Source organism: Lepus europaeus, chromosome 8, assembly GCF_033115175.1.
Source record: "Lepus europaeus isolate LE1 chromosome 8, mLepTim1.pri, whole genome shotgun sequence".
Classification (NCBI taxonomy): domain Eukaryota; kingdom Metazoa; phylum Chordata; class Mammalia; order Lagomorpha; family Leporidae; genus Lepus; species Lepus europaeus.
In genome coordinates, this window is record NC_084834.1 from 84,128,241 (window position 1) to 84,150,018 (window position 21,778).

Consider the following 21,778-nt stretch of genomic DNA (forward strand, 5'->3'; position numbering starts at 1 on the left):
TCCACAAATTTGGATGGGACAGATAGCAATTTAACTTCCCATTTGAACAAAAACAAATCCTCTAAAAGAATATGGGCATGCAACTCTAGAGACGTAATCACAAGTATCAATAATGCATCCATGCTGCTGCCACGGCTCACTAGGCTAATCCTCCACCCTGCGGCGCCGGCACACCGGGTTCTAGTCCGGTCGGGGCGCCGGATTCTATCCCGGTTGCTCCTCTTCCAGTCCAGCTCTCTGCTGTGGCCTGGGAAGGCAGTGGAGGATGGCCCAAGTGCTTGGGCCCTGCTCCCACATGGGAGACCAGGAGAAGCACCTGGCTCCTGGCTTCGGATCAGCGCAGCACTGGCCGTAGTGGCCATTTGGGGGGTGAACCAACGGCAAAAAGGAAGACCTTTCTCTCTGTCTCTCTCTCTCACTGTCTAACTCTGCCTGTCAAAAAAATATAAATAAATAATGCATCCACCACAACATCCACATGCTACCAAATACAACCAGAACCAGGAAGAAGTAGGAACTGATTATGGTTCATAGAAAAGTATTCAACATAAGCTTATCCTGAGATGACAGAGCTGTTGAAATTTTAACAACTAAGGAGTTTAAAAAACTAGTATAAATGTTACTGAGGACATATTAAAAAAAAGATGAACAGGAACTATAAAAAATTCAAAAGTCTAAAACCGAAAAAGCTACCTAGAATGAAAAAAAAATCACTCAATGCAATTAGAATCAGAAAGATTAAATGCCGATCAAAGTAAGTTACTGCATCTGAAAGTGACAGAATACAAATATTTAAATAGAATAACCAAGATTATGTGAAACAGAGGAAGCATTTAGTAGTCTAGTATGAATGTTCTCCAAATTTAGAAAGGGAAAAGTATAAAGATAAAGAAACAGTTGCAGATACTTATTGACTTTCACATATCTTTGAAGTTCAGTAAACTCTCAACAGGGCAAATACAAAGAGAAGCATAGGTAGGCATATCGTAATTATACTTCTGAATGTCAAAAATAAAGAGGAGTTTAACACAACTATCTCCATTCAGAAAATGATACCATCCCTAAGGAAAAGGGTGCAGATGATGGTTAACTTCTCATCAGAGACAATACATAGTAAATGATGATAGAATCCCAAGTGGAAAACATTAAAAACAAAACTGATATCTAGCAAGAATAGTATTAATTGAGGGTCAATGCAGACATTTTAAATAAGTATTTCCCACATATAAGCCTGTACTACAAACCATTCTAAAGAAAAATTTCCAGGTTAAAGGTACATGATACAAAATAGGAACTCAGATCTGTGAAAGGAATAAAGAGCCCAGAAATAGTAGATGAGAGTGTGTCTCCCTCTCTCCCTCTTTTTGCTTTTTGTCCCTTTCAGAGATGACAAATATTGATGTTTTATGCTTAATAAAATGTGACAACACTAGCACACATGATAGAATGGCTGTTTCATATTGCTCCAAGCTTATTATGCTTTTAAACATGAAGCGTATGATAGTGACTTTAGAAAGAATGTAAAAGTTATAGTTTATAAAGATAGCAGTGGAAATAAAGAATTGAAATATGCTTCATTAGCACCCTCAGAAAAAAGCAAGACAAGAAAGAATGGAGAGAAAATATAGGACATATGTAAGTCCAAGAGTAAATTATAAATTCAAATCCAATTATTTAATAATTTATCAGGACAAGAATTATAAATATGTATGCATTTAATGACAGTTTTCAAACATTAAAGAAAACACTTCCAGAACTAAATGAATAGAAATGTTTAAACACATTTTTGAGAATTGAAAACAAGGAGAAAAATGTAAGTGTAGATCTTGCTTGCTTAGATACCAAAACTCAATGTTTAGTTTCTAAGTGTCCAGGGTTTCTTGTTTAAAAATAACCTTTCTAGTGCTGTCACGTGGCATAGTGAGTAAATCCACCACCTGCAGTGTTGGCATCCTACATAGGTGCTGGCTTGAGTCCTGGCTGCTCCGCTTCTGATCCAGCTCCCTGCGAATGTGCCTGGGAAGGCAGCAGAGGATGGCGCAAGTCCTCAAGCCCCTGCACCCACATAGAAGACCTGGATGAAGCTCCTGGCTATTGGCTTCAGCCTGGCCCAGACCTGACTGTTGCTGCCATTTGGGGAGTGAACCAGCAGACGGAAGATTGCTCTCTCTGCCTTTCCTCTGAACTCTTTCAAATAAATAAATAAATATTTTTTAAAATGTCAATAAAACAATGGCACTCACTGTGTTTGTAAATTATATCAGGCCCTTATCAAATACTATATACTGAAAAATGTTTGGGGTATAAATGAGGCAAAGGAAAGAAATAAAGGAAATATTTTTAAAGCTGTCTTTGTTATCTTTTTTCTCCATGAAGTTTATATAGTGGTATTGAGTGAGATTGTAGTTATTTCATATGAAATTAGCTCACAGATGTCACATAGTTGGACCTGTATTACAAGACAAATGATGCTTACCTTAAAGACTAGCTCTCCAACCAAGCCATTCCATGTCCCATCTTCTTGTGGGCTTCCATACTTGTGATCCGGTGCAACATATATTTCATAGTTAAAACCCAGGTAGTTAGATAAGGCATCCAAAACATCAATGGAGAAGCCCTGATATTTCTTCGGCTTGCCCAAGACATTTTCAGAGACCATTACGAAAGGTTCTTCCTACACGGAAATAAGAGAAATCTTGATGTCAGTAAATATTGTTCTTTAAGAGGAAAGGTGAATTTTTTGAGTTTTATTAACAAAGTCTAAAAATTAACACTTTGAGAGAATTGACTTAGGAATATAATTTATGCATTATTGTATTATTGAACAATGTTTTATCACCAAATTTCTTGTCATCTCATTTAATTGCCATATCAAAAAATGGGCTGAAAATGACTATAAATACTAGGGGCCATGCGATCATGTTCCTTGCCAGCTAGGGACCAATCTAAGATTCATCAAAAATACAATTATATTCATGAAATTATGGATTGATTGATCTGTTATCTGACATTTATTGTCTACATGTATAAAATACATAATATTTTAACAGATATCATCTACATATAGCTATGAAAAGATAAAAAAATTGTAACAAATTATAATTTAGCTAAAAGTTTTAACTTCACATTTACTAGGAGTTATTTGCCAAGTAATTTATAAATCTGATTTTCAACACATTTCATTGCAAAAATATCTTCTCTACTATGGCTTTGAGAAAAATCATGTTTTGGGTAAACTGTCTAATTTAGTATATTTACGGAATTGGTTTCTGCTGTCACCTCTTTGATCTTTTCTCATTTTTGTCTTCTTTGAGTTAGCAAATAAGCCCCTTTCATTTTACAGAAGTCCCAGTGTTGAGAGTTCAGTTGGTTTGAAACACGCTGGCAGGCCACAGGAAATTAGATGATCTACTCTTTAATTTCCACAACTTGTTCAGAAACCTTTGAGCAATAGTAATATTTACAGAGAACCACGCACAGTGTAGACATTCCATTCGACCCTCTGAGCAGGTTAAGCTCTTTCCCGGAGTCTAAGCCAAAACACCCAGAGATTTTTTGAATCATTTTCCCTTAGGGATTCACAAAATAGCCTTCATTGAGATGTAAAATAATACTTTGCTTTTGGCTTTTACTAAAATACACTAAGAAAGTGCCTTTTAGAATCCCTGCCCCTGCTATAGAAATATTAGCCACCCTAGAACTCAGCTTTTTCTCTAAAAATTACCATAAGATAAATTGTTGAGTTGCTCAGGGCCAAAAAGCTCAATTTTTCTTTAGCAAAGCCTTTTCATAAAATGATGAAAACAATGTAACTAATTATTGCAGTATCCCTTTTGACTTCGGATACTCAGAAAACCAGTACGAAGTTTGAAGCTCAGCTACAACTATGTTGATATTGGGGTGTTTGTAATATTGTTTAGGTCTTGGATTTGTAAACTTTTTTTAAAGAAATTATTTTTGTTTAACTGTGTATTTGTTACCTTGGAGAAAAATGAATCAGTAAAGAGACAATTACATAGAGTAGATTACTCCTAATGGCCCCTCATTAGAAGATTCTCCACTATAATTATCTGTTCATTTTTAGCATACTGAGTGTAAAGTCCAAGTCCATCTTTTTTCTTCCTCGAGGCAAAGTAAGAACCTGTGATTATTTCTGGTCAATGTGATATAAACAGGGTGGTTTGTGCAACATTTCTTGTGCTATTACTTGTCAGCTGGAATGAACATAAAATGGCTGGTGCTCTGGTAACTACCTGAAACTATAGGTAGTAGAGAATCAAGATAAAAATGCATGTCCCTGACATGTGAAATGCTGTACCAGACTCAAACTGACATTCTAGGGTTCTAAAATGTAAGGAGGAGAGAAATTTCTATCTTTTTTGTTAACCTGCTGATTTTTTCCTATTAGAATAGTATTTTATGCTAATAAATATTGATAGATTGCTAGATCAATAGATAAGATTTTAGATCGAACCAAAATATGTCATAATACTGATTAATTTGTTTAATTTAAATGACATTATAGAGGCTGGCATTGTGGTGAAGTGTGTTAAACCTCTACCGGTGATACATCAAATATGAGCACTGATTTGAATCCAGGATGCTCCACTTCCTATTCTGCTTCATGCTAATCTGCCTGGGAAGACAGCAGAGGATGGCACAAGTTGCTTGAGCCCCTGCCTGCATGTGGAAGACCTGGATGGAGTTCTAGACTCCTGGCTTTTCCTAACCTAGCCCTGGCCATTATATCCACTTAGGGAGTGAATCAACTGATGGAAGATCTTCCCTCTCCCCCTATCTCTCCCTCTCCTTACCTATGCCTTTCAAATAAATCTTTAAAAGCACTCTACATGTGTGAGAAGTGAAAATTCAAGTGAATATTTAATATTGCAAGTAAAATACAACATGTTGATAATTCCACTTACTTAGATATGTTAGGGTGTGTATTGAAATTTATAGTTGGTTAAATCTGTTACTTTCCATTTGGTTGCACAATACATATATCCTAGCCATTGACTATATAATATATAAATATTCTGAAATAGGTTTTGTGGTCATTACAATCAGAAGGACTTAAGATAATTCCAAAATAAAGCTAAAACTCGGGGTACATGTAAATAAGATCAATAAGTTCTATAATCAATAGTGCTTTGTATGGCTGTATCATGTTGTTAAAAGCCCTGACCATTATATGTTACAACATTATCATGTTGTAAACAGTGGCAACAGAAAGCATGAATATTTCTTTATATGCAAGTCATTCACTTCTGGATTTTTAAACATATATCAATTGGTAAATCAATTGAAAGAAGACTCATGAAAGATCTTATTTGGCTCTCCTACCAATAGTTTAGGCCATAAACATTCTTTATTTCCAAAATCTTCAAAAATCTATCGAATCTGTTAAGTGTAGCAATAATGTAATCACCCCTCTGAGGTAGGTGATACTTAAAAATTAAGGACTTAATTACATTGCAAAGTTAAACAATAAACATGGAAAAAATAGTATCCCAGTGTACACTTTGACATTAACTATTACTAATTTCTAGTCATTTTTTACTCAAATAGCTTTAGAGCAATTGTTAAAATACTAAGTTAGATTTCCTTAATATGCTAAATTTCTTCCTAGAAATAATTTTAATTCTTTTAATAAATAAATCCATAGGCAGATAGATTCCTTTTACTGGTCTCTCGTCAAAATCGCACAATGTCACCTAGAATTGATTAAAGGTTCAGAATAGAAATGATTATACTACAGGTTCTTTTAAAGAGAGTTGATGAATTATTGATGAACGTGACGTTAAATTTTATGTCCTAAATAAACCTTTATTACATCCTATCATTCCTCATCTGGATCAATGTTTTTCAAGCTTTATTTTTAAGCTCTATTACAGATTTGGATCACTATTCATAAATTTTATCTCAGGCCAAGTTGTTCTCTATGAGGACAATCAGCCAATATATCACACAGGTAAACACAGCCACAGAAATTATACTGAAGCTTTAGGAAATGTAAAAAAGATACTTGTTTCATCTCTGGCAATGCTAAGCTTAGTTCAATCACTTTTATCTATGTATTTATTGCCAAACTTATTTACTCATTGACTTATCCATTTAACTTCCATTGACCCAAAGCTGCACCAGGGAACTCCACTCAATATAGTGAGAAATGTGGTTTAAAAAGTCATGCACACCACTCTCAAAGTCATTATAACCTACTAGTGGGAAAGGAGTACTCAATAACAAAGTAAAACAATAAGCAGTGCACACAATAACTGATGGCAGCACAACAAAAAATATAATGCAAACTGGAAAAAAAAAAGGAAAATCACAATTTGGAGTGTTTCCAGCAATGTACAGTTTTACTAGATGAGAAAAGTTAGGACCTAAGAATTTCATCTCAGAGTCACACAATGAGTTACAAAAGGAAGCATCATCATTTGTTTTACTTCATGTTTACCTCTCTGAACCTCAACTTTTCAACCCATGGCTTAAATTTAGTCCAAGAGGACAATAAACAATCAAAGTCCAATGTGTGATCAACCACACATCTCAGCACAATGTTAGGCGATACTAGACTGCTGGAGACTCTAGATGCCTGATAGAAGAAGGGAATTCTCTCCAGAGGAAAACATCTTCATCTTAGACCTCATATTCTTTCTTCAGATAGCTTCCTAAAGACCAAAATAACAACCAAAGATACCAACTGAATGTAAATGACACCTCATATGTGACAGAAGAAAGTATTTAAATATGAGAATTTTTAAATTATGAAAATTATTTTTACTGTATTAAATTCATTTTTACCTAGCAGGAAACTGGAAACTATGAAAGATGTCATTAGAGTTGAAAAAGAACCAAAGTGATATTTGAGAATTAGAGACATCATGATCATAGTGAAGAATCTTGTGAGCACTTACAAATAGATTAGAAGGAGATTAAGAAAAAAATAGCAACTTGCAGTTGGGCAGAATGAATACACATGGTGTACCAAGAATCAACAAAAAGACTGGAAATCCCAAAGCAAGAACACATAGAGGAGAAACACAAGGAGAGATCTTCTGAGAATCCTAAGCATATGGAGAAACAGGAGCTATGAGTCACTTATGAAGATGTTGAAATCCAGTGCAGCCATTTTGGAAAACATTTTCATGTACGTAGTAGCCTCTGAAGATACCCCTATGCAAGTTAACACTGCTTTTGTGTATTACATACATATTTTGTAATGAATATCTGCATAGCTATGTCCTAGTAATTCCACCACTTGGGTAGTACTAGAGAATTCTGGGCACCAAAATATATATCCAAGGATATTATAGCAGCATTGTTAGTAAGAGGCCAAATTTTGAAGTAATCTAAAAATCCAAATGTCCTTCAACACTGAACAGATACATATATTTTGGTATACAAGTGTAACTGAATACTAAGTGACTGAAACTGTAGAAACTAGAGCGAATGCATTTTTAAAACAATGATTTGATTGAAAAATACTGAAAGGCAACAGAGTCTGATTCTATGTATTCGGCACTCAAGAACAGGTAAAATTAGGATGTTTCAGAATGCACACCTAGGTGCAGAAAATCAAGAAAAGGATCACCTCTGAATGGCTAGCTCTGAGATGCAGGGGAGTGAATGATTGGAAGGCTGCTCCAGTGGTAACGATGATCCTCTACTTCTGTTCTGGAGAGTGGTTCGCTGTATGTTGCTTTATGTTTTTTTTGTATGTGTACTAACATTGTATAAACCCAAACAATGTTAACTGGGACAAGATAACAGAGGGGACTGAGGCCATATGTTATTTGACAGAGAAATGGGGCTTTTGTGGAAGGGGCCTAGGATAATGAGAAGGTGACTTTGAGAGTAGAGTGTAAAGTGGAATGTGGTTAGAAAGGGGATTAGGGGTCTTTTGCAACAACATAGATCACAGGAGATTATGGCCTGTGCCTATTTAAAACATATGTTCAAAGTTAAGTAGATGGCAGGGCTGGCACTGTGGCGCAGTGGGTTAATGCCCTGGCCTGAAGTGCCAGCATCCCATATGGGCACTGGTTCAAGACCTGGCTGCTCCACTTCCTGTCCAGCTCTCTGCGATGGCCTGGGAAAGCTGTAGAAGATGGCCCAAGTGCTTGGGCCCCTGCACCCACGTGGGAAACCCAGAAGAAGCTCCTGGCTTCGGATCGGCACAGCTCCACCCTTTGCGGCCATCTGGGGAGTGAACCAATGGATGGAAGATCTTTCTCTCTCTCTGCCTCTCCTCTGTGTAACTCTGACTTTCAAATAAATAAATAAATCTTTAAAAAAATAAAGTTAAATAAATCTTTAAAAAAAATAGATGGCTTTAGTCTTCTACAGGGACAGAAGAGAAAAAAATAAAATCCTGCCATTAAAATTCATTTTCCAGCAATTAGTTTCAAAGAGTATTAACAGAACTTGAATCTAAGTTGGTGCAGACCTGTCTGCCTATTACATGACAACAAGTGCAGATTACCATTTGCTGATCATTTGCACAACAGATTCTCTAAGCACAGGCCTCAGCAGTGCCATAAACAGAGCTTTCACAGAAAGTCCCCGATTTATCAATCTCAGTGCATTAACATGAGGATCCGTAGACCCACTTGTCGGGAAGGGTGTTCCAGTGGTTGATAATTTTCATATTAGCAAGGATTTATTCACATCACTTGTTGGGTTATTAGATAATGACTTCATAATTCTGAATTTGTATTCAGTCACTTAAAAAAGCTCATGCTAATTGCCTCGTTGATTTACAACACTGTTTGTAACTTGCAAGTTTTGCAGTTAATTCTCGTATTTTAATAACTATGTAATATTGTTTGCTTGTGATAAAGTTTGAGAAATGCAGCTGATATTTTTGATGGGAACAAGCTTCAAGCTCTTCTGCCAAGGCTTTATTGAGACCTATTTAGAAGTCTGAAGATCCACAACTTCACAGAATGCCAGGGTAGCCCAAACTAGAAATGAGTCTCTGGAAATCTCTTATAATTCTGTTCACACACACACAGCTCAAAGACATTAATGAGAGAACGTGTATATTTCATAATAACCTGTTTGAAATGCTTTTTACATAAAACATGCTCCTGGCTGAAAATTACAAGGGCTGTCTTTAAGCAGGGTGTGAGCTTGTATTTTGCTTAGGGACTACACCTTCTACTTTTACTTATGAAGAATTAATGACCACTGTTCTCCTTGCTAAAACCTCATTATAAGTTGTACATAAGTATTAGAAATTTTTCCAATTTTAAAGGCTGAAGGTATAGCATTTGTTATTAAAGAAATTGCATGACACTAAGATGAAAAAGCCAACATAAGGAACAGGTGGAGAAGAAGAAACAATCAGGTGTGATGAAGGGGTGCAGAAAAACAGATCTCAGGGCAATACGGTGAAAATATTTGTAAAAGAACTTTTTGTGTAATATTTCATGGGAGAGCAAATGTTTGGAAGGCACGCCACTAAACTTGGATTTCCACCAGGTGATGCTAAATGACAGAAGTAAATAAAAATATCTAGTTATCTTCACTTTCTAAACACACGTCTTAAATATTTTAGATTTATAGTATAAAACAATTATTTCAAAGAAAACATACTTTAAATTGAACATGTTGAGGCTATCAGAAATGAAAAGTGTTTTATTTTTTAAATGTTTGAATTTAGATATTACTTTCAAATAATAAAATGGTAATATCCTAGTGACATAGCAGCTAAATGGAGAGTGGGTGAAACAAACAAAAAAGATTTTTTTCTTGATAATCTGAAATAATTAGAGGATGCTGTGACTGGGAAAAACGGTTACCTAGAATCCCAGATATGAGTTCTTATCTATTGGTTTTCCCTAGCATGCATTGAAAATACATAAAAATCACAAGATTTTTATGAACCATATGAGCAGCATATGTAAACTGAGAAATACCACATTCTGAGATTGCACTCTGAGTATAAGCACTATGAAATATTTTGGTTTGGTTCAAGTTTTCATTATATTTCTAAATTTAAAAGAATCACTTTGTGAATTTCTTATTGATTTATTCATATAACAATAACAATTTCATATAGTTCATAGATGTAATTCTAAGAATATAATGACCCACATTTCCTTTCTTTTTAAATTTTCGCAATAAGATTTTAATTTACTTTATAGTCACAGGTTCAATGCTCCACTAAATAAAGAGTTCAACAGGGGCTGGCACTGTGGCGCAGTGGGTTGATGCCCTGGCCTGAAGCGCCAGTATCCCATAAGGGCGCTGTTTCAAGTCCTGGCTGTTCCTCTTCTGATCCAGCTCTCTGCTATGGCTGAGAAAGCAGTAGAAGATGAAGATGGCCCAAGTCCTTGGATCCCTGCTCCCGTGTGGGAGAGCTGGAAGAAGGTCCTGGCTCCTGGCTACCAGGATTATAGTTTCAATCATAAATATCCAATTCTTTTTTACTTCACATATTAGCTACCACAAATCAGAGAAAATATGGTACTTGTCTTTTTGGGTCTGGTTTACTTCACTAAGCATACCAGTCTCTAGATGTATCCATTTTTGTTGCAAAAGACTTCCAATTGCAGAATCACATGCAAGAGTCAATTCATTGCCATAGATACATGTTAAAAGCTTACTGGGTACAAATTACTTTTGAGTAGAGTTGTCTCAAGGAAAGCTGTCAAGAGCACGTTTTGAGATTCAGCATATGGCAGTGTGTGGAGTCATTGGCTACATGAAACATTAGAAGACCATAAAATACTTAACAGAAGATCTTGCCAATACTGACTTCAAATAGTTGATGAAGTTTACAAACTCTCTGATAAAGTTACATTCCTCTTAAAATACAGTCAGTAACAATAGGGTTAATAGCATCTGAAGCTTATAATACTTATTCTTTAAGAATATCAAAGCATTTAATGAATGTAAACTGAAGCTAAATATTGGAATGTAGCAAAAATCCATTAAGTATTAGAAAAGACACATGTAATTAAAATATTTTAGAACTAGTTTTATTTTGATGCAAAATAATAAATAGCAGAAATTAGATTTTTTTATTCAAAAATGTTATTTCAGGTACACACTAAGACTACAATAGTGAACAAAACAAACATTATCATTCTTCTGAGCCTACATTACAGTAGAAATGATAATAATTAAAATTAATATATATGTATGTTATGTCAAATAGTGGTAATTGATGTAAAGAAAAATTAACCGTGAAAATGCGGAGTAGGAATAGGATAAACCTTCAATTAGCAAAAGACTCAGTAAACAACATCCAAGACAGAGCAGAGTGGATGCAAATATGTCAGGTAAGAGTCTCTCTGACTTGTCTGTCTCAGAGACAAAAGAGACCCTAGTGTGGCTGGAACTGAGGGAGTCAGGGTCAGATAGTAAGAGATATCTGAAAGGCAATGGGCTTGCAGCAGGTAGAGCTCCAGTGAGGGCTTCAGGCCATTGGGATGACAGTAGCTGTTATTTCAACCAAGGTGGAAGACTACTGGGATGTGAAGCCAGAGGGCTCTGGGGGAGCAAATAAGGGACTTGTGATGTTTTAATAGTTCACTGAACAGTTGACAGTTACCATTGCCAATAGACTAAAAGGGGCAAAGGAAGATGCTAATAGAGCCATTTGAAGTCTTCAGCTGTAACTCAGGAGTGATTTGATCCTGATTTGGTAGTAAAATTGATTTCATGCCATGTATTAAGATTCTAGGTACTTTTTAATAAATGTGGTTTTACTCCTCATTTTATTTGAAAGGACAGATATTTTGCACCTGCTCACTCATTTTTCAAATGCCAGCATAACTGGGAATGGGCCAGGCTGAAGCCAAGAGTTTGGGATTCCATCAGGATTTCCTACATGGTTGGCAGGGATTCAAGTACTTGAGATTTCATCTGCTGTCTCCCAGGGTGTGCATTAGCAGGCAGCTGGATTGGAAGCAGAATGGCTATGACTCAAACCAGGTACTCCGATGTGGGATGAGGGTGTCCCAAGTGGTGACTTAAAATGCCATGCCAGACACCTGCTTCTCTAGGTACTTTTAGAAGGAGGAACGGATGGGTTTCTCTGACTTATTGGACATGTGGTCAGAAATCTTTAATGGGAAATCATGTGGTGTTGGTGGGGTGGGGGAAGAATCAGTCTTTGTAAAACTGTTTCTTAGACTCTCTTTGAATGCTTTTTATTTGGAGTACATATCATGACAATTCCATTAGAGGAACCAAAACTTTCAATGGACTAAAGTCCTCAAGCCTCAAGGTGAATGTTCGATATAAAATCAAAGATAATATTTATAAAAAGCTGCAGCAATTTAAATGTATTAGAAGTGTGAATATATGTACTTTCTTTCTTATCCTTGCATAATTATGATTCATAATCACTAAAAAGTGAAATAATATTTATTAGAAGAAGTAAAAATCATTAAAATCATCATAATCTTTAAAGTTAACATTCAAAAAGAAAAAAGTTCAGGATGAAAAGGGATGTTAATGCTTATCAGCAGTATGTGAGGAAGTAATCTTTCTTATCTACTTGAATACAAATTTAAAAAAGAATTTTATTGTACTGATTACTTATTAGATTGGCAAGGATGAAAAGGGATGTTAATGCATATCATCAGGATATGAGCAAGTAGTCTTTCTTATACACTTGTTGTATTAATTAAAAGTCATAAGATTTTGTCAGGAAAAAAAAATACATAGGGGTTGGTGTGTAGTTGCTGCTTGGGATGCACAAATCCCATATCAGAGTGACAGGTTTAATTAATTTATTTATTTACAGGCAGAATTACAGAAGATGAGAGAGTGAGACAGAGAAGTCTTCCTTCTGTTGGTTTACTCCCCAAGTGGCCACAACTGCCGGAGCTTTGCCAATCTGAAGCCAGGAGCCAAGTGCGTCTTCCCAGTCTTCCATGTGGGTGCAGGGGCTCAAGCACTTGGGCCATCCTCCACTGCTCTCACAGGCCACAGTAGAGAGCTGGACTGGAAGAGGAGCAACCAGGACTAGAACCCAGCACCCATATGGGATGCTGGTGCCGCAGGTGGAGGATTAACCTAGTGTGCCATGGCGCCAGCCCCTAAAGTGACAGGTTTGAGTCTTAGCCAGGATGGGATACAGCTCAAGTATTTGGATCTCTATTACCTAAATGGGAGACCCAAATTCAGTTCTAGGCTCCTGACTTTGATTTGGTCCTATCCTGGTTATCATGGGAGAGAACCAATTTTAAAAATTGGATTTTTAAAACATTCACAGTAGGAAAGCAATGCCTGCAAATTTCACATTTCATAAAATTTTACATCTAAAGAAATAATCATAAGTGAGCATACATATTTATCTAAAAGCAGGTTCATTACAAAAGTTGTCTAGGGAGAAACTGAAAACCTCCTAAATGCCCAACAATTAGGGATTCATTTTTACAAGTCTGTATGACAAACTAAAACAGAGCCCATTGAATCATAAATCCCAGTGTTTTGCAACATGGTCAGCTGCTTGGAGTTGAGCTATTGGTCATTTTGTCTTTTAAACTGAGAATTGCCTTTTTGAGTTTAGGATTGATTTATTTTTTAGTTGTGTGATAGATTCAAAATATCACCTTAAAAATATTTTATTTGCATTTCAGCACAGTTTAGTGAATGAGAAATAAAATGTCCAGTGTAGTTTTAATACTGAGAATCATATACAAGCCTGGATAAATTAATGAATATTTGAGGTAACTGTAAAAATCATTAAGTGTCTGAAAAACTATTGATCACATCCTTTTTACAAAAAGTTTATTTACATTTTTAAAGTCATGCATATATTGCCAAATATATAGAAAGAATATGTGCAAAATTGTCCACAGTATGTGCATACTTAAAATTTCAAAAATGTTCACACATTCACGTATGATTTAATGTTTGCTGGGCACTTCACAAATATTTCTTATATATTTATGCCTGTTACTACTATGATTTTGTGGCTATATTAACATTTTTATTTATGGAAAAGGGAATTCAGTTTAGCCAGGAAGTGACAGGCAAGTGGTTTATTGATGGAGGAATAATGAATATTTTTTGTGATTTTTTTTGTTTTCTACATTTTCTAAGTTTTCATTGTTGAGTGTAGAATATTTTTTAAAATAACCCTGTGGATAAATGAATCTGCAGGATTAGGGAGAGTCTAGGGTTAGAAATAAAAATCTGTTTATGATTTTGAAAGAATTAAATGAAGTCACTTGAGATAAAGACAACAGGAGCCACTTTCAGTTGTGTGAGGAGAGAAAAAAGTGAAAAAGGGGAGACAGAATTGAAGTGTCTGAGATTCTTTAATGGGAAAAGAAATAGAATCAAAGAGATTCAAAGACTATTTTTTACATTCAATGTGTTTTCAGGCTAAAGGAAAGTGTACATAAAATATAACAAAAACTTACTTTTCATTGTTATCATACTCATTCCTTTACATTTGCTACCTTTTTTATGTCTTAGAATTCTCTGGTGGCATCATTGTTATTTTATGAGTGAACTGAGATTTGTTTATTTTTTAATTTATTTTTATTTATTTATTTATTTATTTTTTGACAGGCAGAGTGGACAGTGAGAGAGAGAGACAGAGACAGAGAGAAAGGTCTTCCTTTTGCCGTTGGTTCACCCTCCAATGGCCGCCACGGCCGGCGCATCACGCTGATCCGAAGCCAGGAGCCAGGTGCTTATCCTGGTCTCCCATGTGGGTGCAGGGCCCGAGGACTTGGGCCATCCTCCACTGCACTCCCGGGCCACAGCAGAGAGCTGGCCTGGAAGAGGGGCAACTGGGACAGAATCTGGTACCCCGACCGGGACTAGAACCCGGTGTGCCGGCGCAGGAGGAAGAGGATTAGCCTATTGAGCCACGTCACCGGCCTGAACTGAGGTTTGATGATAGAGTAGAGAAATAATGTTATTGAGGTTATGTAAACTTAGTAAAGGCATCTTCCCCTTCCTTTCTTTTCATCTTCTAACTAACAACTACTAATATTGTGAATTATCCATAGTAGTCTTGTGAGTCATAGTATTTGCAGAAGAATTTCAGGAGGCTACTGAAAGGAGTTGAGTGGGACGACAGACCTTACACCCAGCTGAGGTGAGAAAGTCTGCAACCATCACCTGACTGATGCTAAGCTCCACATCAAGGAGCCTCCAGCTGGCTGGTGCCCTGGGTTTCCCAGATGATCATCAGAACAAAGCTTGAAAAGCTAATTATTAATTGACTGGACTCATTGTTTGCTGTTTTGTTTTGTTTTTCCTAACCTCACACTGCAGCTACTCCATCCATTTAAAAATCCTTTTTGCTGTCTTGTTTGGCAGAAAAAAACACATTCTGGATCCAGAGATCTCTCTTTTGCCAAGACTGTCAGCTTCTTGCAATAAATCCTTTCCCTTTGCCAACTCTCATCTCTGGTGGATTGGCTATCCAGCGTCAAACAATGAGGGCCTGATAATTTGGTAGCAGTTACACAGCTAGAAAGAAAGACTGAAATTTGAATCCAGTGATATGTAATGCTAAAACCATTAATTTCATCAGCAAATGGATAAATATGAAATAAGAGAAAAATACTGAAGTCGCCTAAATTTAGTTATTGGCCAAGGAAGAGCACGAAGAAGTAGATAAGAGAAACTATTCAGCTAACAGCTTTGGGTCAACCCATAAACAACAACAGCAATAGGAATACTCAGGGCTTCACCTTCCTAAGCATATGTTGAAACCGGACTCAGAACCCTAGGACGACAACCTTCAAGGTACCATGCATTCTGCTCACAATCCCAGCAATCCAGAAGCAAAAGTGCCTCTTAGAGTCTACCCCACCCCACAACCTTGCCTGCTTTGCAATGTCTTGCTTGTCTAATTTATAGCCCAATGCTGGATCACTGCAAGCGATTCATGTTTTCTTCCCCACAAAGTTTCCTTGTAAAATCCCATGGTTTTTTAGATCTGTTAGAAATCTTTCCAACTGCTACCTAGCCTTGTAGTTGGCAGCTTAGCGAACTTGTCCCAGGACCAGTCTATTCTTTGTGGCTAGCATTTCATTTCTCAATAAATCCTCTTACATCAGAGATCTCTTGCTGTCTAGAATTTTGATTTTACATTTGTGTGTATCTGAGGAAGGGTATGGTACAGCAACTACACAGCTAATAGAAATGATAGAATGTAGGCTAGTCTTTAAAGCATAATGACATCAAATATCTCTCTTGCTCTCCTTAATATACATCAAAATTCCTTTTTCATCTCTAAAGTAAAACTATATTTTCTTCAAATAACACTTAAACCTTAGCAGATAGAAGGAATCACAGTTTGGGAATAAGGCTTTTTTTTTTTTTAAGATTGATTTATTTGAAAGGCAGACTTACACAGAAGCAGAGGCAGAGAGAGAGAGGTGTCTTCCATCCACAGGTTCACTCCCCAGATGGCTACAATGGCTGGAGGTGCGCCCATCCAAAGCCAGGAGCCAGGAGCTTCCTGTGGGTCTCTCATGCAGATGCAGGGGAATAAAGATCTGTGCCATCTTATTCTGCTGTCTCAAGCCATAGCAGAGAGCTGGATCAGTAGTGGAGCAGCTGGGACTCCAACCGGCACCCATACTGGATGCCGGCACTGCAGGCACTGGCATTGCATGCTATGCCACAGCACCGGGCCCAGGAATAAGAGTTATTTTAAGATAAAAACATTTGAAGTCTTATCTGAGCTTTGTCTTACTAAAGCAGCACATCTCCCAAAATACATCTCACCTTACCCTTCTCCAAGGAAGTTGAATACTAATTCTAGGAAGGAGACAGAATACTCATTGAAATCCTAACCAACCCCTTCTGAGTACTGAGCGAGCTACTCATTGAGTGACTCCTCCCATGTGTGCTTACATAAACCTTGTCCTTCCTCCTGTTGAACTATCATCTGTTAATTCACAGGCCCCCAATCATTCCTACTTAAGTGAGCAGAGGAACAGTTTGCCTCGGCAACGATGTCAAGGCATTTTTCTGAACAAAGATAATCTCTTTCCTAAAAGAAGATCTGGAGGGAGCAAGATCCATAATAATTTCACTAACCCTACTCTTACCCGTTGTAGAGACTACTATCTCGGCCACTGGTCTAGCTGATCTAAGGTTTTAAGAATAAGGTGACAGGTTTTCTATTTCTAGTAAGCTGGATGCTGTCTGAAGGATGTACCTTTTTCTTTTGATTCTATTATGAAGCACAGTGGGAAACTTAAAAGAGAAGATCTCCTGCATAGAGGGCAGAAACAGAAGAGTAGGAAGGAGAAAGGTGCTGATATTTAAAAGCAAGAAACAAATCTGTAGGGATTTCCAAAAAGTATGTGGGGAAGCCTGAGCTTAAAGCTACAGAAGCAATATTCTAGGGCTCACAAAAGAAAAGCATATAAATGAGCACTACTAGACAATTAATTAATAAGGCACATAAAATGACCTCTATACATACTCTTATCAGAAGGATTGTGACTATGACTACAGTATTGAATTATAGAGACACATGTTGAGAAATTAGAGGAAGATTATAAGTTACTAGAAAATATAACCATGTATGATTTTTTTCCCATTGCTATTTTTAAAGCACAATACACTTGAATGCTTAGCCTAACACTGGTGCTAATACTTACCCCACCTATTAAATCTTTCATTGGATGAAGCAAATGTTACTTAGGAGTGATTTTAAAAATGGCATTTCTCCTATTTATTCTTACATTGTATACTCTGGAAAGACCCTCAGATGTGATATTACAGGTGTGGAAACGCATCTGAGTTCTTGGAGCTGATGGCTAAAGGTCATTCTTAAAATTTTCAAAGGACTCATAAAACAAAAGTGGGAGATTTTTCAAACCCTTTGTTCTTGATAGGTGATCATTTTTTTATTCTCCTTGACTTTTAAAAAAGTAAAAGACCTTGCTTTCAAATGCTAATCAGTTGCTTCTTTATTCCCCAGTAGACTTCAGATCATTCAGCCTCAATTCTTCATTCTCTTGAATGCTTTATTGACCACAGTCTTGGAGATTACATTTGGCTCCAACAACACAGCAGCTTGGTATATTTTTAATTGAACTATAGAGTATATTCCTCGCATAAGAATCAATGGGAACATTTTAGTGTGAACATTTCATTCTCTCAATTCAAAAAGCATGCTACAATGGTTGAAAACAAAAACCAAACAAAAATTGCTATCCTCCAAAAGAAAAAAAAGCCCTAAAAATGTAAACTTCACTTCTCCATGCTAACTTTCATCACCTAGAGAACCTGATATTCTTCACTGACAGATTTTTAAGCATGGAGGAATCCCAGATTCAGTTTCAGGCAGAATGGGCTTCCTGCTTCCAGGTTAAAATAGTTGCCAGGCAGTTTATATGGAGATGCTGTGAAACAACAACTCAAACCCAACCCTCTTTGTATTTCCACTGATCATTAAAAAACCCAAGGGGTGAATTCTGAACAAGTATGCATTTGCCGCTCTTTCCTTGGCCAACTTTTCCATTTCCGGAACTTCCATCATGCAGTATGGTGGTTCTCCCCTTGACTGCCTCCCACTTTCCCAGAGGGAGCTGAATTTAAGAGCACACACAACTCCCAGAAGCTGACATTTGGGCAAACTATTCCCAGGATGGGCACTTTTTTGAGGTATCTTCTCATTTTGGGCTACCCTAGAGAATCTTTAAGTGCAATGAATAGTGATTTGATAAATGGTCCCCTATTGGTCAAAATTTCTTACTGCAACTTTGAAAGCTCTTGTTTCACTTGGGAACCAGCTCTCTCATTGGTAAGGCTGCCATTAAGACTCCATGGCCTTTTGAGAGGGACTAGAAAAGCATACAAGGTTTTGTCAAACTTGTTTTCTTTTGTCAACTGATGTCTAATTACTGTAATTTTAAGATTGCTTTTCCCTACTGAGTGGGAGGATTCCTAAAAGGTAAACAAGGAGAAACTTTGACTTTTTTTTTTTTTTTTTGCATCTGTTTACCCAATGCTAATTTATGTCCAGGGTAGGGATGACATTTATGTGTTCTTGGAGCCCAGGAGTGACAGTTGCACTTGCTTCTTCCTCATAAAAAGCTGGATTTTTCAGAGAAGTCATAGAAACGTTATAAACACTGAACTACTAAGGTGTGGGGGAGTATTCTACTTTATACAAATGTGTGCACCTAATACCTATTAATTACTACCTAACTCAAAGGTAAACGGATACTTCATGTATTCTTTTTAAGATTTAGTACAATAAGTTCCTCAAAAGTGAAACTCTGAAAAGTCTGTATCATGTATAAGCTCTGAAAATTTCTATTTCTTGCCCTCCATAGCCCAGGCTTAAAGATTTTTCTGTCTGCAGTCACCCAAGGCTCAAGATGATCCCTATGCAAATTTCTGCAAGTACTTTCCTGCATAACTTTGGGGCTCAGAAAATAATACCCCAAAGAATGGTGGATTGGCATATTGGGGCCTTTGACTACAGGAGGGCCAAGTTCTGTCTGTCCTTATCCCATTCCCCCATCCCTTAATCCTTTCTCTGCAAGGCAGGAAGGGGCTTCCCCATATGTTCCCTCCTCTGACCAAGTGAGTCCATTCATGAGCAATGCAATTGTCGTGGACTTCCTTCTTGTTTTCCCATGACCCAGAGAAGACTGACTCCTATCACAGGAAAGTCAAGTCATGTGCCCCTGAAGACTTTATCTGCATAAGAAATTCATCATGCACTTTCCCACATCAGCCTCCAAAATCCCCAAATCCCAAAACACTTCCCTAGCTCAGAATATTGTTGAAACTTCAGCCATCCGGGACCAGTATTGTGGCACAGCAGGTTCATTTGCCACCTGCAATACAGGCATCTCATTTGGGAAGTGAACCAGAGGATGGAAGGTAGGTGTGTGTGTGTATGTGTGTGTGTGTCCCTGTAATTCAGCCTTTCAAATAAATAAATAAATAAATCTTCAAATAAAATTTGAAAAGAAGCCTCGACCACCTGGCTCTTATTTGAACCACCTTGGTGCAGTTCTTGTGTGGATAGGAGATATAAATTTAAATGCCTTTTCTCCTGCTAATCTATTGTTGGTTTATTTCATAGACTCAAATATTCAACTCTCAGAGGGTGAAAGGAAAATTTTCACCCCTACATTACCCTGCTTGTTACCAGACTATGTCAACCAAACTGACCAACCCACTTAGCCTTCTCATAACCTCATCTCTATTTTCTCAGCTCAGAGAAGTCGACAAGCTCTGCACCTCCATTGTGGCAACTGCCAAAAGCCAGAAAACAAGAGTAATTGTTGGAATAATTACTTGCTTCCAATCTTTAAGAATCAAAGTCTACCACCATCTGTTGAACAAATTCCAAAATATTTTTCCTTACTTTGCTCATTTTTTTTTATAGTGGTTTAGCCTAGTCTAGCCCTTGTCATTGTGTCACAGCTAGGAGATAATTAGAAAAGCAGAGATTCCATTGTTTTTTTTTTTTTAGCACATATGTAATTTAGAAAAGTTCATTTAATAGCTATCAGTATCAGCCATTTGAGAAAAATGCAAAAAAAAATAATATTTAGGGCTCCACTAAAATATTAAAATACTAAAATACTTAATACCAAGAATAAGACTTACTAGTAAGTTAGCTGACAGTGTAATCTATAAGCTTTAGTAATTACTAATTCCTTATTAATTTTTATAACTCTAACACATAAAATCTATTCCAGCAGCATCTCTGCAGGTTTTATAATTCATACTCATGTTCAATACCGAGGCATCTCACAAAAAGCTGGCTTTCTGTTGTGACTATGTTGAAACTATTACATTGCCAAAAGATAATTTAAAACTTCAAGGTCACTTTAACATTAGGTTTTCTTTCTGATGCAGTAGCACATTTCTTTCTAAAAGTAAGATATAATATAGTTCCTGAGACTTTGGCTAGCATATTATACAAGGTATGGAAGTCAATATCCCTACTGTTTTTCTATCTTTGAATTTCCAAATGATGCCATCAATCTCTTTTTAAACTTCTAGTGACAAGTAGTAAATCTATTTTTCAGAAGTACATTATAATACACCTCTCCAATATTTATTCATTGTTTAATCTACGAATTCAAGTTTCAGCTTTCAGGAGGGAAAAAAAAAAGCCGGGTCATGCACTGTTATTTCGATTTGTGCAATAGTGATACCCATAGTTGTCTGTGTGGCAGCTATCATCTCAAAGATGGGTGTGATGTGAGAGAATAAGAAATTGTCAAGCCATTGCCATGCCTCCATTCTCGTGATGATTTTACTCAGTCAGCTTTGAAGTGAACACACATTCCAGTGTTGCTATAAATTACATCGTTTGCATAGGCCATTTTTCTTCAACTGTCTGTTCATAAAAATCTTATTTTCCCCTTTTCTTTCACATAAGATGGGTACAATCAGCAAGAGAGACAGAACAAAATGTACACGTAATACAGAGCTTTGTCTACTGATTATTCCGTTTCAAGAATACAAACCAGTACCATTTTGCCTAAAATTGAGGCTGAATTGTGGTTTTAACAATGGTATTTTTCCACGTTGATACATATTGCCCACATTATGCAGTGCTACCTCCCTATTCTCAAATGAATTTCTCATTGAGGAGTTTCTAAAGGAGCTGGAATTTCATGTATTCAAGTTTATTTACTTCAGATGATATTTCAAGTTATTCCAGAGGACTGAATTCTTGATAGAATACCTACTTTTGTACATAATCTTTACTTTGCTAGAAATCTTTTGCCTTTTATCTATAACTTGATGATCCCTGCTCTTGTCTTTCAGAGCTAATTTAAGTATCATCCTTCAA

The 21,778-nt window shown here is 36.7% G+C and overlaps 1 protein-coding gene across 2 annotated transcripts in view; it reads right to left on the reverse strand.

Annotated features, from left to right (window-relative positions):
• GRID2 (glutamate ionotropic receptor delta type subunit 2) overlaps nucleotides 1–21,778 on the reverse strand; it is a 1,547,682-nt gene that overhangs the window by 341,923 nt on the left and 1,183,981 nt on the right. For both annotated transcript variants that reach the window (XM_062199157.1, XM_062199156.1), the window contains one exon: nucleotides 2,477–2,674. In XM_062199157.1, coding sequence (XP_062055141.1) covers nucleotides 2,477–2,674 — 198 coding nt within the window. The remainder of the gene's footprint in view (nucleotides 1–2,476; nucleotides 2,675–21,778) is intronic.